Below are 18784 nucleotides of genomic sequence, written 5' to 3'. Positions count from 1 at the left end.
ATGGTCGATAGCCTCCTGAGAGTCTGCCAGAGGTCGCGTCACAAATTTGCTGCTGTTGAAATGAGCAAAACAACGTTGACATTCACTTAAACGCCGAGGTGTCGGAGCAGATGAGGGAACCGGAGCACTTTGATGTCGACATAACAACAAAAAACAACTGTAATAGGCAATGTCCAAGGCTGCTTGAATCATGGGCTGAATATGAAGTAGTTTGTCAAGTCCACCATTGACACCATTGGTTACTTTCAGTGGTTTACCTGAGCACAGGCGCCAGAGCGTCTTTAAATGCGACATAATCAGTGCTTGATTAATAATCACCAGCTCACTCAATTAATTGCTGACCATTGATGGCGAGAGGCGTGCAATCAATGTCCACTGTGGCGATGCATTCATTCGCCCGTCTAAATCAAAAGGGAGTGGCCGTTTATTGCTGTCAATTGCACTGAAAGATGATAATTTACTGGCAGTCAAATGGGACTTCATCCCAATCATGGGGCTCTCATTGAAATAATAGGAATAAAATCCACGCTAAATGGTTATTATGAGGCCTAATCAAAAGTTATTATGTGTGTATTATGTTTATCTTCATTTAAATGTATTTTTATTAACATGACATATCTCATCTCATTTTCTGAACCGCTTTATCCTCACTAGGGTCATGGGGGGTGCTGGAGCCCATCTCATCTGATTTCGGGCCAGAGGTGGGGGAGTCCCTGAATTGGTGGCCAGCCAATCACAGGGCACATGGAGACAAACAACCATTCACGCTCACACTCATACCAAGGGGCAATTTAGAGTGTCCAATCAGCCTACCATGCATGTTTGTTTGGAATGTGGGAGGAAACCGGAGTACCCGGAGAAAATCCACCCAAACTCCACAATGGAGGGCCAAGCTGGGCTCGAACCCTTGACCACAGAACTGTGAGGCATTCAGTCGTGAACATTAGTAGTTTTAGAGAACATGGAAACTCCACACAAGAAGGCCGGAACGCACTGGGGATTAAATCCTAGTACTGTGAGAGAGTCATGCTAATTACTCTAGCATAGCTATAGACCAGGGGTCTCAAACTTACGGCCCGCGGGCCAACTGTGGCCCTCGGGACGATAATTTGCGGCCCCCATCTTAATATGAAAGATTAATGTTCGTGCGGCCCGCAAAATTGATATGAATGACACTTGTGTTCGGAGCAATGTTCCCTCTAAGCTGCGCACGTGCGCAATTGCGCACTACTCTCGTCTTCTCTGCGCAGTAGCAATCATATGGCGCAGTAAAAAAAAAAATTGATATTTTTTTTTGTATTTTTTTTTTTTTTTTTTTTTTTTTTACCCCTTTCCCCATGAGGGAGTTTAAGTGGCAGCCAGTGGCAGTAGCTCTGTCCACTCATGTTTTTCGTGTTTTACAGCATGTTTTACATGAAAAATTAGAGGGAACATTGACATGCACCTGCTTGTGGCAGGTGTGATTCTGGTGTGCCCATAGCGAGCAATGATGATGTCGTGACCGGATGATTCGCCTAAAGACGTTTCGCCGACGGACGTTTGACAGACGGACAGGTCGTACTAGTATTTGTTAGTTTAATGATTAAATACAAATACTAGTATTTGTATTTAATCATTAAACGCTGTTTTCAGCTGGATTTGACCGAATTTGAGAGCATTTTGAGCCGTTTGGCGAATGGACGTCTATAGACGTTTTTTTGCCTCCATCGCGATATCATCCAGTATTTGTATTTAATCATTAAATGCTGTTTTAGGATGGATTTGACCCGATTGCTGTCATTTTACGGCTCGGTTCTGCTACATCTGCCTGCCCAAGAGTGCTTATTCCCGGACTGCCATGCCCGCCCAAGAGTGCTTATTCCCGGGCTGCCATTGATGGTAGACGAACATTGATTTTTACTATAATTTGGACAACACCGGCGGCGGGCCGGATTAAAAATCCTAACGGGCCGTATATGGCCCGCGGGCCGAGGTTGAAAAACTTGTACACACACGATCCGGCGGGGCGAGCGTTCGAATCCCGTTTCGGGGAAACCTCCGTTCGGCCGAATGAACGTTCGGTGGAACGTCCATTCGGCGACCTGCCCGTCTGTCAAACGTCCGTCGGCGAAACGTCTTTAGGCGAATCATCCGAGTACCGATGATGTCGCTCACACTGGTACTCAGTGCGCTCAGGGAGGTTGTCTTTCTGCTCAGACCAACAAAAAATTAGAGGGAACTTTGGTTCGGAGCTGAATGAACCAATCACGGTGAGGTATACGGCTATGGAGGGCGGGACATCGGCCGGGCTGTCCAGTGCCTCGCTCACTCACTCATTCATTCCTCCAATCAGCTGGGCGGAGGAGAAGCCGTGAGGCCGATCACTCCGCTCGGCGCGCACACTCCTCCGCTGCTCTCAGCATAGAACTGAATGTTTTATCAGTGCTTTTCTTGTGGAAATCCTGATGCGGCCCAGTCTCACCCAGACTCGGCCTCTAGCGGCCCCCAGGTAAATTGAGTTCGAGACCCCTGCTATAGACTCATGCTGAAATCGATCAAAATGCAAAATATAATTTTTTTAAAGTTTTTTTTTCCATTTTGTTAAAAGCCAAAATTTTACTGGCCAACATTTCCCCATTTTCTTGTTAAATATTTTATAAATATTTTTTAAACCTATTCTAGACATTGCTGTGCTGATTACAAATCAGTTTTTTTAATGTATGCTTTAGTTTTCATGCAATCAGTATTTTAGACAGACCTCAATCTGCACTAAACTCAATGCTGTTCAAGTTTTTTTTACTGTTTTCACACAGATAATTAATTTTCACATGGCTTTTCTTCATCACGCAGGAAGGTCTGAGCGGCAGCATATTTTTCCAATTAATGTAAAATCTCATTTAATATACTAAAAATTAAAAACAGTTCTATGTTGTCTTCTGCCTCTTAATAAGCATGCAGCACGGGTCTCCCAAAATACGCATTAATTAGCTCATAATACTTAATCTAATCAGTCATGCTTAGCCTCTCTTTGAGAGTCTGACCCTGTGTGTGTGTTCACTTTATTAGCGCAAGAAGACAGACCCATCCTGGTGACCTTTGCCCTTCGTTAACCACAAGAAACCCCTTATCAAGGGAGCAGTACTGACATTGCATTTAAACTATGAGCAATGAGAATCAGCGGTCAGTCCGAGGTGTTGTCAATAAAAAATTGGGAGGATTTTCTGAGGGATTACGGCCCGAGGGGTTACCGTATTTGCATGCTGCCTTATCTCGCCTGATTTGAAGCTGACACTCACCCACAAGAGGCCTCAACTGTTGTCGCCATCATTGTTTCCCTACAAAAGCCTCATGATATGTCCCATATTCCGTGTATTAGTCACACTTGTCAGTAGCATCATCTCCTCTGGATGCTGACAGCACCGATGTGCTTTTTGTTCACGCACGCCATATACTTATCTTCGCCATCATCAGCATCAACCGACGTGCTGATTACACCATTTGTGTATGCAAGTAGTTATTCTTACAATAGTGAAATTGTTGTCCCCATATCACAAAAGAATATAGGAGCACAAAGGCATGCATTTACATGAATTTGTGAGCATATGTCAGCCTTGGCATAGCATTTTAATGAAGTCCTACATTTATCAGCCACAATATTAGGTATATACATGAGATTCAATATGAACGATGTATCAAAATTGTTCTTTGGAAAAAATCTTTCATAAGTTAGACCTGCATGGATAGCCATTGTCGTTGGAAACAATATAATATTCAGTTTAAAAAAATCATTCATTCATTCATTTTCCATTTTCCAAGGGTCGTGGGGGGGGGGGGGGGGGTGCTGGAGCCTATTCTAGCCAACTATAGGTACTGGGGGTGGGGGGCACTCTGAATTGGTGCCCAGCCAAATGCCGGGCACAAGGAGACGGACAACCATTCACACTCACACTAATACTTATAGGTGCAATATAAAGTGTTCAACCAACCTACCGTGTACGGTCGATTGGTCGCCGGTCTTTTGGTCGCCGTCTTTTGGTCGCCGGTCTTTTGGTCGCCGGTCTTTTGGTCGCCCATTGTTGCGGTCGGGGCGACCAAAAGACCGCGACCAAAAGACCGGCGACAAAACAAGGTAAAACAACACGGTCTACACATCAATAAAAGCCAACAATGGCCATGAGCAGTTTCACTGAGCCGACGTGTGAGTGTATAAGTTTGTATGTACATGCGTTGTCCCTTTAAGAAGCTATGTCAGTCAGGGTCTTAACAAGTTCTCCAACAAAAAACAATAAAAGTCTGGGAAATTTGGAGCTTTTCTTTAGCCTGATAATTACTAGGGCATTAAGTATGACTAAATAGTAATTCGCAGTTTGTATTTAGGGTATTTGAGCAACGATTTAAATGGTAATTATCACTTACCTTCCGGGCGACCAAAAGACCGGTGACCAAAAGATCGGCGATCAAAAGACCGGCGACCAATCAACCGTGTACCCCAACATACCATGCATGTTTATGAGTGTGAGAAGAAACCCACGGAAGCCCGGGGAGAAGATACCAAGTCCACACAGGAAGGCCCGGACCACGGATCAAACCCTCGATCTCAGAATTTTGATGCTCTAACCACATCCATAGAACATAACACCAACCAGGCATCATATTTTGGGTCATGTTAGCCAAAATATATTAATATTTTTTATGCAAGTAAAGTTTTCAATTCTGATAACATATTATATTTTGAATGATTTATCATTATTTTATACACAGGTACTTTTTTATGAATGAAGAAAATTATAGTTACAAAAAAATTCAAACTATTTAAATATTAATACAATTTATATTCACTAATCATGGCTCATACTTACACTCCGAAGGTTTTATTGATTTCATATTCGATTTAACTCTACACACTACGGACAAAAACAGACATCCAATTTGTTGAAACTATAAGTCTTGCTTCTGGAAGCGTTCGTGCCATTCACGGCGATAGCCATCCAACCCATTTTGACTGAGAGGGGTCACCCATCCATGACCTTGCATTCTAGTTTCTGAGGCTGTAAATTCCAATTTTGAATAGTGTTACTTAAGCTCACAATGAAAAAAAAGGTTGGATTGAAATATTCGTCAAATTGACTTCTTTTATATTACAGGGTAATGAAAATGTCCCATCACTGTTGCTTAGGAAACAGAAATGATGCTTTCTGCTGAAATAAAAGAAAAACAGTACCCTTTTGGATTGAAGCCGCTCCCAAAAAGCCATTTTGTGGCGGAAAAATGGAGAGCAGATGGCAGGTTAAGCCCAAGTTGTAATGACTAAGCCCGAAACTCTTGGAGGGGATGTCAAGAAGCTAGGACCAACACGAACAGGATGAAAAATTTGCCGTTTGGGCTGACAGTCAAGCATCATTACTATATATGAGTCAGTCGGGCGGCACTTTGTCACTGTCACTGTTTTTAAATGGAGACTTTTGTTTTCAAGATTGGTAAGGATTTATGACTTTTTCACTGCTATTTGAGCGATGATGTACAACAAAGTCATTTTGTTTAATGTGAAAGCGCTTTGAGAAATGGCACATTCTGCCAGCTTGTCCATTCTCGGAGAACAAATACAGTATAATACCATGCATTGTGCTAACGGCTTTAATCTCCCTTTCAGTCAAGGGAAACATAGATGCCATTGCCAGGATATTGCTGAAATGAATGATGTCATTTGGTCGGGCCGACCTGAAATTCACTGGAACAATTCTTCTCCGAATCGCTTTGATTTAATTCTGTCAATCTGAAATAAAATATGTGGAGGACGTCTGAAGTCAACTATAGTGGACAAAGCCTTATGTTTCATATTGACACTGCCAAGGAGGTATTCATTCAGCAAGAAAATCATTATTTTTCTGCAGTATTGCGCTGCATCATACTGCCAGCTAGTTCTAATGCAGTAGGCAGCAGTGACAAAGCCACATGAAGTCAACTAATTCAAAAAGGAATTAGAGAAAATATATAACTGCCTATGAATGACAGTGTTTCCGTGGGTCAGATTTAAAATTTAAAGGGGAAGTAGTAAAAAAACAAAACAAAAAAAACAGCTGAGGTGGCTAAATTTCAAAATGTCTAACTCCCGCATTTGCAAAATAATACTTTTACAATTTTGGAGACACTGTTGACATATTTCTGGAGCCACAAAAAAATTAAAAGATATCTAGCCTTATAATGAAGGCAGCAAATGCTATATGTATCTATATTAGCCCACTAGCAAAATGACTAAGTTTGCTACAACTACATCATGAGCATTCATGATTAAATGTTTATTCTTGCAGTGTATTCTGTAAAGAACGATGTTCAACTATCTGTGAATGGGTTTCCACCCTTTATTATCTCCCAGGTTCCAACAAAACATGCAGCAGTAGTGGAATTTGGAGATCCAATCCATTCTTAAATCTATTTTTTCTCTACTCTCATTTCTCGAGAAGTAATGCCATCTCACATTTTCTCGGTACTCGGCTAAAAATGTAGCATGCCTTACCCGGAAATGTTTTTCTAGATGCCTCTTTTTGTTTTTTGACAACTTCTTGCTACAAAGCAAACAGCATTCAGTGTAATCCTTCTTCATTGGCAATTTCGCAAACACAGTACAGATCTGGCCCCACTCCTCATAAATGGAGTATGTGTAGACAGGGTCCAGTCCTTTAAATTCCTGGGGGTCCACGTCATGGATAAGCTCTCCTGGTCTACAAACACCATGGCAGTAGTGAAGAAGGCCCAGAAACGACTCAATTTCCTCAGGGTACTCAGGGTAACCTTCTATAGATCCACTGTGGAGCGCATCCTGGCATACTGCATCACAGTGTGGTACGCTGGAAGCACGGCAGCAGAAAAAAAGGCCATGCAGAGAGTGATTAACAGTGCCCAGAAGACCGTCGGCTGCTCTCTGCCCTCACTGGCAGACATGGCCAGCCCTCGGTACCTCAGCAGAGCCGGGAACATTGTCGGGGACCCATACCGCCCTGGTCACAACCTGTTCCAGCTGCTGCCCTCTGGCAGACGCTACAGGTCTCACAAAATACGGACAAATAGGCTTAAGGACAGTTTTTTTCCCACAGCCATCAGGACTCTGAACTTGCGGTAGCACGACACACAATCCCTTCTGTGTAATAAGTTCGGGGTGAGGGAACATGAAGGACGTTGGGCGGTGATCTGCCACCCACTGGCTGACTGAAGGTAAGTGAGGAGACAGTGGGAGGTAAGTGATCCGTTTTTTTTCTTTGTTGGCATCTGCGAGGCAAACTTTTTCTGCAGTCGCCGGGATTTGGTTGCGCTCGAGGGGTGATGCGATGTATCCATAATGGCAGAATGCCAACGAGTCTGAAACTATCACTTATTTGGGCCTTTTGCCAGGAAAGCGCACCTTGTGGAGAAGCACTACCAATTTCGTCATACGCAGCTGGGTATGATGACAATTAGGCTTTTGTCGAGTCAATGATGATGACAAAGCCTAGGTCCTATTATTATTATTATTATTATTATTATTATGAGTGCAATGATTCATTCCAAGAAACGTTGATTTCTCTGATATCCTCAGTTATTTTTCTTGTTTCCCCTTGGAATCCATGGCCCAACACATAGTTGCCGGTTTGTTTACAACAGCCACCTGCCTAGCATCCCACCCTGCTGATAGAAATGTGTGTCGCAGACTATGACTCAAATCTTCATTGACAGAAATGCTGACATTTACTATTTATTCTAATTACAGCATTGGAAAACATTGAGAATGTTTGTGTCATGTTTGTCCTTGTACAAAAACCATATAAATACAAAAACTATATTTCTCTCCCCCATTTTCAAACATTTTTTAAAAAGCTCCTGGGAGCCACTAAGGCAGCGCTAAAGAGCCACATGCAGGTCCAGAACCTATGGTTGCCGACCCCCAGGCTAGATTAAGGACAGGAATACGAATCTGTGAGCGGCAGTATGGCTTCATGCCGGAGAAAAGTACCACAGTCATAATACTTGTGTTGAGCCGAGCAATGGAGAAATACAAGGATGGTCAGAAAGAGCTGCATTGTCTTTGTAGATCGACAGAAAGCCTATGATAGGGTACCTAGAGAGAGAGTGTAGTACTGCATGAGAAAGCCTGGAGTAGCAAAGGAGTATGTCAGAGTTGGTCAGAACATGTATGACAGTTGTACTATAGCAGTGAAGTGTTTAATTGGAGTGACAGAAGAGCTTGGAGTTGAGGTGGGATTTCACCAGGGGTCAGCTCCAAGCCCCTTCTTGTTTGCCATGGTGATGGATAGACTGACAGATGAGGTGAGACAGGAATATGAGGTTTGCAGATGATCTGCTGTGAGACCAGGGAGCAGGTGGAGGAGAACGTAGAAAAACAGAGGTCTGCTCAAGAAGAGAGAGGAATGAAGGTGGCAAGAGTAAAAGAGAATGCATGTGTGTCATATTTAGATATTAAACTCTCTCTCTCTCATGAATATAATTTTGAGAGCTGGTTTCAACAGTAAACTCTCTGTCATGTTGTCAAACGTCCGGCAACCAAAAGTCCGGCGACCAAACGTCCGGGCGACCAAACGTCCGGGCGACCAAACGTCCGGGCGACCAAACGTCCCGCAACCAAATGTCCGGCGACCAAACATCCGGGCGACCAAACGTCCGGGCGACCAAACGTCCGGGCGACCAAACGTCCGGCGACCAAACGTCCGGCAACCAAACGTCCGGCGACCAAACGTCCGAGTACCGACTACACCCTAGAGTCTAGGGTGGGTGCAGGTTTTCATTCCGACCCATAAAGAGGTCACCTTTTCACCAATCTGGTGTCCTACAAGTGTGATCAGTGGATTGCAGTCAGGTGCTTCTTGTTTTCTGCAGAAATCCCATTGGTTAAAGTGTGTTTGCTGGATCGGTTGCAACAAAAAACTGCACCCACAACGGCCCTCGAGGACTGGTTTCCCCACCTGTGCCCTCAACTGGTAGCCAGCCATCCATAAAGCACATAAAGAGACCATTCACACACAATCATAGAACCACCAAGTGGATGGGAGGTGTCGGTGTACCTAATAAAATGTCTTTAAGCCTTAGTGACTGGACCCTACAGTCTTTCATAAAAGGGTAAAAAATGACCCATGATACAATGAATGTGTTTTTACGTGATTTTTGTCATTTTGCTTAAGAATAATCACTTGTATAATATTTAGTATTATACATATTTAGGACCATTCAGAATGATTTCATGTTTGAAATATCTTTATTTTTCACTTTTGTATGTCTGTCTGTCTGTGTGAATGTATATGTCGTACTCTCCAGTCATTGATTGACAGTCCGTGTCTTGTTTCCCTGTTTTACCTGTTTCTGGCAGTGATCATTGCACACAGGTACATTGCATTTCTCACACCTATTGTTGACTTTGCAATCTTTGTTACTTGGGCAGATCTGACCCTGTGTATTTCTTTCCTGTGTCTGGGTTGTGGCTTTTGTCACCCCGCACCTTTCCATTGCTTCAATAATCAGGGTTTGCAGTTGGGGGCAACTTTCCAGTCGACTCCTCACGTGTGGTGTGACAAGCTGCTTTGACAGCTCTTTGAGGAACAGACGTAGTGGATTGGTGATGTCTTTCTTGAAATCTGGGTGCTGAGCCATGAAAAAGGGTTGCCATTCTGGGTGCCGATGTCATGTTGTACCACCTCCGTGTTTGGCGCTTGCGTTTTTCTCATTGTAAAATGTGATCACTTCTGTTTTTTTCTTTCTGCTATGCTCATCCACTGCTTTGTTGTGGTGTATCGTGCTCAGGAGCACAACAGAATTCCATTGAAAATGGATGTGGGTCATTTTTGAGTCACTTATGGAAGCTTGGGGTAGTAATACAAAAACTGAAATTTCTTCAAATGTAGAAAGGGTAAGTTATAATTGTGAATGACATTATATAAAAGACGTTTTGGGGGAAATCCTGGCATATGAAATGATAACTAATTTGCTTTCCGAATATATTTCAAGAAAACAACCTCACCGGGTCATTTTTGACCCACTTATGCATCTGAGGCAGGGGTGGCCAAGTCCAGTCCTTGAGAGCCTGTATCCAGTCTTTTTTCCATGTCTCTCTCCACCAACACACCTGAATCAAATAATCGGGATCAGTATGAAGCTTCTGGACAGCTTGCTGATGAGTTGATCATTTGATTCAGGTGTGGTAGAGGAGGGAAATATGGAAAACAGACTGGATAGGGCAGACCTGGCAATCCGGTCCTCGAAGGCCACTATGGTTGCAGGTTTTTGTTCCAACCGATCCAGCACAGACAGTTTAACCAAAAAGATTTCTTCAGAAAATAAGAAGCACCTGACTGCAATACACTGATTGCACTTGTAGGACACCAGATTGGTGAAAAGGTGTCCTCTTTCTGGGTTGGAATGAAAACCCACACTCACTGTGGAATACTTTGCCCAACCCTGGTTAACTAAAAAGATTTCTACTGAAACAAGAAGCACCTGACTGCAATCCACTGATTACACTTCTAACATACCAGATTGGTGGAAAGGTTTCCTCTTATGGGTTGGAACGAAATCCTGCACCCACTATGGCCCTTTGTGGAATTAATTGCCCAGGTAGGGGCTCTCGAGGACCGGACTTGGCCAACCCTGATCTAAGGGTTAAGCATAAGAGCAACTCAGGTAGGTCAAATGCGTTATTTGTTCCCAAACCTACTATGGAGGGAAAGTGGGAAACAAATCTCTCGCATTCCGCACGTACTCCAATGAGGTCAGAGCACACGCCCCCTTAACTACCACATCGCACGCAGCGCCCTCTAGCGACCGCCTCAATTCAGCAACCCACCCCCTTTCCTTAAAACGCTGGCGATCCCCCACACGCGCGCAGTCAGTGCTGCGTTCATCGCGAGGCTGACACTTCCCGAGCTCAATTTTGCGCACGGACTTTTCTCTCACTGCCGCGAGACTCTAAATGCTCACAATTCCACGAGGGAACAAAATAGTGTCGGGGAGTTTTAGAATGCTGACAGATGAGGAACTCTTACTAGTTGGGGGTCGCTGTGAGCGCGCACGGATCTTGACTAACTGCGTTCATGGATTGACTGGCTTTTGACTTTTTCACATCTACCATTATTTTTTCCCGATTATTTTTCAGCAAGCCTGATTAGAATATTTGCTCTAAATTTAAAACGCTGGATTATAATGGCATCCAAGGGACGGTAATTTGGAGTTGAATGAGGATATTGTGTCCGCCTCCTTTTAAAACACGGATTAACCTTTGGGATACTATTTGTAAAACAAAAATTGGAAAGCCATTTTTTGCTTCAACATGAGGTCCCACACTGCGTGGATTTGCCTGTGCAGTTTTCTTCTGCGCTTAGGTGAGAGGTTATCCAAACAAATTCATGTCTCATACCATCACTGTTAGGTTGCAGGGTGCACTTTAATAATGCGTTGTAATGTGCTTAAATTAATTTAAAATCATTTTTTTACGTTCATAACACCATGTAACTAATCGGATGCCATTGACTACGATAGACGTCCAATCCAATTGGACGGGCAGAGAGCTTCTGATTGCTGCCACCCTTCCCGAGGCAAAGTGGATTGGACGCCTATTACTGTCAATTGTGTCAATTAGTTAATCAGCACATTTGATATTGTCGCATTCAGCGGAAAGTTGATTAATTATAGTTCAGCACATTTTATATAGTCGGATTCAGCGAAAAGTTGATTTATTCTTTTCACCACAAGGGGTCACTCTTGTCCTTTTTCTTTCTCATTGCACTTCTTTGGGACTTCTATGAGACTTGTGCCCCTGTCGTGCCACCGAATTACTCAAAATCTATTGAAACTATGATTAAAAATAAAATAAAATACATGCCTCTGGATGTGAGGTAGATTCAGTGGCGATTTAACAGTGTGTGAGGCAAACAAATCATATTTCCATGGCAACCAGAACAACAATTGCACAAAAACTGGGTATCTCAAAAGGTTTTGAGGGTATCAAAAGCGAATATTAGTTGTCACCATCTTTCACACCATCACTTAAAAATTCCCTAACACTTTTTGTCTCCCGGTAGATGATGCAGCGAGTCCCTGGGATGGCTCATCAGCGTTGTCGGCGCTCCTGGCCGATGGGCACGAAGTGGCCGGAACGCCGTTGGAATGGGTGGACTGCATCCAGGCGAGCGACATGTGCAACCAGGATCCCCGCTGCAGCTCCCGGTACCGTGTGATGCGCCAGTGCCTGGTGGGCAAGGAGAAGGAAGCCCTGCTGGACACCAACCGAGAGTGCCAAGCGGCCCTCGGGGTCCTGCTGGACAGTCCGCTCTACGACTGTCGCTGCAAAAGGGGCATGAAGAAGGAACTTCAGTGTCTGCAAAACTATTGGACCATCCATATGGGAATCTCTGAAGGTAGGAGGCGCGTGGATGAGTGTCTGTCACTGTTTTAATAATAAATAGAGCAACTTGATATTCAATGGAAGACCATTTATCAAGCCATTTTCTGTAATCGAGTGTATGCCAGATTACTATTTGCTATTTTTCCATGGCAAGAAATTAGGGACAATTGGTAAATGAGACAAATTCTATCTGAGGGCTGGTGCCACAAATGGGCATTTTTTTCCTTTCAAACTGTAGATTTAGTTGCTAACTTTTTCAGTTTGGGTTTCCAGCTGAGTTTGAGTCCTCATAATAATCTTTTTTTTTTTTCATTTCAAAAGCAATTGGGGGGCTAAGGATTCATCAAAGTGTATTGACATATGCAACACAATCTAATCTGCATCCATCAAAGCAAAACCTCGATTCAATGTTGAAAATGTGTCTGCAGCAAATTTGGCGAAATCATAAAAATAGTTTCACATATTTTGTCACAAGATTGTTTCAAAGGTGTACATATTGTAGTAAAATAATTGTATTTATTTTTAAATATTGCAGCGTCCAAAGAACACATTTAATCTCGTCATGAAATGGGTGCTTTGTGTTCCAGCACATTTCTATAATGTTATAAACTCAATGTCAACTCACTTGATAACCTCTTTCCCTCAACTTGCTGTTGTATAACCAGCAGTGTGGACGTATTACATTTTCAACCTGCACAAGGATATACATAATATCCCACTATCAGAGCATAGAGCTCTGACTATTAAACTAATCTCTGCCATTGATGGCAATTGAGACCCACAATTTGCGGGACTAGGAGGGCTAGTAGGTGACTGTAAACCCTCCCATTCAAAACGGATTGGACGTCTCGCTCTGTCAATGGGACTGAAAGATGAGCACTCCCAGACTGTTCTCCTAGCTTAATCCAAATAGACGCCTATCATTATCACGGGCGGTCAATGTTAATAAATAAAATCAAACAGAAATCAGAAAAATCGGACAACTTTTGATCGCTGCCACACTTTCCAGTCCAAACGGATTAGACACCTACTGGCGTTAATGGCAGCCAACAAGTCAACAGCTTGGAAGACGTACACCAGCATGCTATTTGCTGATGCTTTGTACCCAGGTGTCCTCTTAAGGCGATGCGGATGAAAAATACATGCTTTTCCTACTCACTCCATCCTCTCCAAGGTAATGGAGCCATAATGGGATTACATTAGGAGGACCTGTTATGGGAGACTTATTGTTTTTCACCTAAAGTGTTCCATATTACCATATAATTAGTTTACGTTTGTATAGCCCGATGGCCCTTATTCGTCCACTTACCCAGCACATAAAATAGCACTCTTGTTGTAACCCCTGGCTTTTACACCGAAACACGTTTAAAGGGTGAAAAAGTCATTTGGTGTTAAGATTAGGACATCAGCTGCTGGTCTCTTGTAGATGAGGCTGAAGGGGGTTTGACTTGGGCAGGACATGATGCACTCAGCTGTTGTGACATGCAGGCTAATGGTGGGAACGTCTTTGAGGACTGTGGACTTTTGCGTGGTGATCCGTGAAGCGATTCTCCGGCTGGGGTGCTCACAGCAGCATCGGCCGGCTTCACTTCATCACACTGATGGCAACAGAGGGTGCCTGTCATGAGTTCAAGGCAAATTGAATGACGCCGACGCGCCCCGGGCCTCGTGTCTCTCTATCCGCTGCACCATGTTCTCTTCACGGCCTGTTTTTGATCTTTCGGAGACTTTTTCCTTGTTTTGGAATTTGTCGTTCCAATTGACCGGCTCTCTCTCTATGAGATTCAGTTTCATTCCGTTGTCTGCCCTTCAGGAGTGGAACATTTTTATTACGGATATTGTGCACTCGAGTGTTTGTTAAGAATATCTGGAGTACAATACCCTTCTGTCACAAAACCATGTCATGTGGATTTTACTGTGATAAATAAAAACGGACCTGCGATTGGCTGGCCACCAGTTCATGGTGCCCCCACTTACCTGGGATACGCTCCGCCCCCGACCCCTGTGAGGATAAGTGGTATGGAAAATTAATGAATAAATAATATAAATGGAAAAATCTGAAAGATACAATGTTGGGAGTAGGAGTTTTTTTTAGTGCTGTGGGAAAACAATGCACATCTGGCAATCATGTCACATGTGCTGCCATTATATATAATGTGATCCTTTTTTGTTGTTAGGACTGATGGCTGTTTTTGTCAAATTTTTGGGTGAGGAACTCAAAACTAATCTCAGTTTGTTGTAGATGTCATGTATTTTTAATATGGTTTTCTTAAAAAAGAAGAAGAAAATATTATCATTCATAAGGGTGGCTCGGCAGCTGAGTGGTTAGCGTGTCGGCCTCACAGTAGGAGGCCTGGGTTCAATTCCAGGTCGGTCCACCTGTGTGGAGTTTGCATGTTCTTGTGTGGGTTTTCTCCGGGTAATCCAGGTACTTTGGGTACTCCGGTTCCCTCCCACATTCCAAAGACATGCATGGTAGGATGATTGGACACTCTGAATTGCCCCTAGGTATGGGTGTGAGTGTGCATGGTTGTTCGTCCCCTTGTGCCCAGCGATTGGCTGGCCACCATTTCAGGATGTCCCCCGCCTCTGGCCCGAAGTCAGCTGGGATAGGCTCCAGCACCCTCGTGACCCTAGTGAGGATTAAGCGCTTCAGAAATGAGATAATAATACATACAAATAAAAAACATAATATAATATAATATTTATGATAAATTATTATTATTATTATTGTTATTATTATTATTATTATTATTATTATTATTATTATTATTATTATTATTATTATTATTATATAGTAGTGATCACTCACCAGCAGCCCCTCCAATTTTTTGCCGTCATTGGGAGTCAATGACATATCCAGTCGCCGTCAAACAGAAAGAACCTTGTATTTGTCTTGTGGTAAATACCTTTTTCACTTAGTACGAGATTCTGGAATAATTACGGGTCTACTCACAAACCAACTCAGAAAATAATGTGATTAAAATCTCAAGTCAGATAAAAGAGCTTTAAAATTACTAAACCAAATGCACTTAGTAGAGGCCTTGGGTGCCAGTGAACATCAACATTTGATACATGAGCTGTTATATTATATATTGCAAAATAGTTTTGTTTCTCAAATGCATAACATACAGATTTGCGTTCATTATATATTTGTTCATTGGTCTGAAATTGACGTGTCTTTAAGTAGTCTTGGATGTCAGTTTTGATAAATACATGATGCAAGGTCACTTTGATGCATTGTGTACAGATTACCAATCTGAAAGAAACATGAACACTTGAAACAAAAGAAGATACTTGAAAAGAACAGTTTAGCGGCAAAGGGGGGCATGGCGGATTAGTTTTTAAAAGAGAGAAGATACGTATATTAAGAATAAGGCAGTAACCTCATCATGATTGTCTTTCTTCTTTTGAACAAAGCAACTTTACCATCTATAAAGGAGTGCAAAACATAAAAGCATTTTGCACATCAGTTCACACACAGGACATTTGTGAAGACCTTGATAAAGTCTGCGTCCTCAAACGCTACAATTTTCTGCAGCTCTTCCTTATTTAGAATAACCCCAAGATAACCTTGAGCCTTAACTACTGTGACATGAGAGACTTTTGCACTTCACTTATACATACAAAACTTTTTTATTGCACACTCAAAATGACTTGCATACGAGGATGTGAATATATATGCGTATATGTATGTGTGTATGTGTGTATGTATATATATATATATATATATACATATATATATATATATATATACATATATATATATATATATATATATATATATATATATATATATATATATATATATATATGTATACATGTGTGTGTGTGTATATATATATATATATATATATATATATATATATATATATATATATATATATATATATATATATATATGTGTGTGTGTATATATGTATACATATATGTATATATGTGTGAGTGTGTATTGGATTGGCACCAGTGCCCCATGACACTTTTGAAGATAAGCATTTCAGAAAATGAATGAATCTACAAAGTATTTTGAATTGAAATTAATGCTTATATTGTCATTATACAACTATAAATAAATTTAAAGCTTCACCATGAAGTGCACGAATAACAACAACAAACAAACAGACAAATGAATAATCACTAAATAATAAAAATCGATAGTACATAAATAACAATAACACAAATCACACTATAATCAATGAATAAGTAATAAATGAATAAGTAGTTAACATATGTAGTCAACAACATATAATAAGTGCACAAATAACAACATCAAACAAACAGATAAATAATCAATAATAATAACAATAAAATAAATCATCATTAATTAAGTAACAAATACATAAGCACTCAACAGAATAGATAAGTAGTCGTCAACATAGACAAGTTCAACGTGAATAAGTGGTCACATAAGTACGTAAGTACAAATGGGACTAAAGTGGTTTGCAGCCTATGGAGTTTCAGTGCAAGTACAAGACAAGCCTTGATTAGATCTTCCTAGGTGCAGAACTTGAGTTGTGTATGGTTACGACTTTTGGGAAGAAACTGTCCTTGAGTCTGTTCGTCTTGGCTGTTATGGTCCTGTAGTGCCTGCCTGCCAGAGGGCAACAGGTTGAATAGGTGGAAGCCAGTGTGTGTATTGTCTTTCATGATGCTCTTTGCCCGTCCAGGGACTGCGATTTGTAGGTGGTGGACAGGGGGGGGGATAGGGGGAAGTTGATGATTTTTGGGCTGTGTTGATCACCCTCTGCAGTCTTTTCCTATCGGCTTCTGTGCAGCTTGAGTGCCACACTGACACTGCGTAGGTCAGCATACTCTCGATGGCTAACCGGTAGAAGCTCACCAGCAGGTTGGTGTTAAGGTGCTCCTTCCTGAGTACTCTCAGGAAAGGTAACCTCTGCTGTGCCTTCTTGACGTGTGCTTTGGTGTTTGCTGCCCAAGCAGCGGAGATATGGACCCACACAGGAATTTGAAAGTCTTGCTCCACACATTCACCGTTGATATACAGGAGGCACGGAACGGCCTTGTTCCGTCGGAATTTCAGGATGAGTTCTCTGGTTTTGGAAACGTGCAGCTCCAAGTTGTTGAGAGCGCACCACTCGCTGAGTCTGAGGACCCCATCTCTGTAGGCTGTCTATTTTGTGAATGTTGCCCTTGTTACAGCTTGTCTATATTGAACACCATGTTCAGGAATAAGGGTGACCATATGTACACTTGGCACTAGGACACCCTAGGAACAGTTTGATGGTCTGGAAGATGTCGTCCTGGTCGGACAGGCCTAAATATTTGTGGGGGTCTGCTGGTAACACCTGGCAGAGTCCTCTGTTAGAAGTAGTTTCAACTCAAATACTGGCATAGCTCTGCCCATGTCCAGGGAAAGTCGGGGGCAGTGAGGCCGAGTGGACGGTTGTCCATGTTCTGTGCCTCAATTGCTGAGGCAACTGATGGGTGCTGCGACCAAAAGGTGGTTGTTGCCTGCTGTGGCGGCAATCTCAAAACACCGGCATTAAGGAATGCCGTCAAGCTGAAGAAGGAGTCCTAATGGACATTTCTTGCCAGATGGATCCTGAATGACCGGTGTCAGAGTCTGGTCCACATAGCCAGCAGTCGGATCTGTTTCCAGTGAGGTGGGTTGGACTCCGCCAAGGCTGCCCTATGTCGGGGTTCGGTTTGGTGGCCTCCGTGTTGGATCTCTGTTTTTGGCAGATAATGCGGTTCTTTTGGCTTCATCAGGTCACAATCTTAAACTACGAGGGCTGGATCGACATGTGGATCAGGTCACTGGAAAGTCTACTTTTAGTTTGTTGATCAGTCAGCACTATAAACAGTACTCTGGCTGGACTACAAAGCATTACATGCCTGGGAGTATTGCTTATTGACCTCTTATATGGATAAGTCACGAAGCGAGAGAACAGAACTCAAACGTCGTTGAAACGTCTTTTAAAAGGTGTAGGAGTAGTTGAATATAAAGATGAAGAATATAAAAGCAAATTCTTTTGATCATGCTTCCCATCAGGTGTGGGAAATTCACTCTCCAATGGCGCCATGTGAGAAACTGAAGCTTTTGTGAAAGGCCACACCAACACATCAATTTGGGGTGCGTTCAGTAAAAACATTGTCTTTGCTGAAAGCACATGGTTTTAGGGTTTTACATATTTTTCTTATAATTGCATTTTTTTTATTTCAAGTTGGCCAATAAAGCCATTGCCAAGGACATTGCAGCAGTCATCAACAAATGATCAGTGGTTCCTTTTATACATGTAAAACGTCAATGATAAAAAAAAAGATAACACATAAAAGCACATATAGGAAATTGGTTCCCTTTCATTCGCACCCTAGGATTGGTGAGCGTGTGGCCTTGCGAATCAAAACATTCAACGGATCACTCCCACACCTCCGATGTACATTATTTACTGGGCTTCGCTGCAA

At 42.4% G+C, this 18784-nt stretch overlaps 2 protein-coding genes across 3 annotated transcripts in view; both read left to right on the top strand.

The window, feature by feature from the left end:
- Positions 1-18784, top strand: part of lzts1 (leucine zipper, putative tumor suppressor 1) — a 195198-nt gene that overhangs the window by 37966 nt on the left and 138448 nt on the right. The gene's annotated exons all lie outside the window — the stretch shown is intronic.
- The window catches only part of LOC144074115 (GDNF family receptor alpha-2-like), a 79167-nt gene continuing 70916 nt past the window's right edge, over positions 10534-18784 (top strand). Inside the window, exons 1-2 of one of the 2 annotated variants that reach the window (XM_077600310.1) lie at positions 10534-10638; positions 12036-12371. In XM_077600310.1, the coding sequence (XP_077456436.1) occupies positions 10545-10638; positions 12036-12371 (430 nt within the window). In that variant the 5' untranslated portion in view covers positions 10534-10544. Of the gene's footprint in view, positions 10639-10793; positions 11337-12035; positions 12372-18784 lie in introns of those variants that run through there. The other variant, XM_077600311.1, reaches the window with a different exon arrangement.

The sequence above is a fragment of the Stigmatopora argus genome, chromosome 5, assembly GCF_051989625.1.
Source record: "Stigmatopora argus isolate UIUO_Sarg chromosome 5, RoL_Sarg_1.0, whole genome shotgun sequence".
Classification (NCBI taxonomy): domain Eukaryota; kingdom Metazoa; phylum Chordata; class Actinopteri; order Syngnathiformes; family Syngnathidae; genus Stigmatopora; species Stigmatopora argus.
Note: the sequence above shows the minus strand (reverse complement) of the source record. Positions and strands in the feature narration are given on the sequence as shown.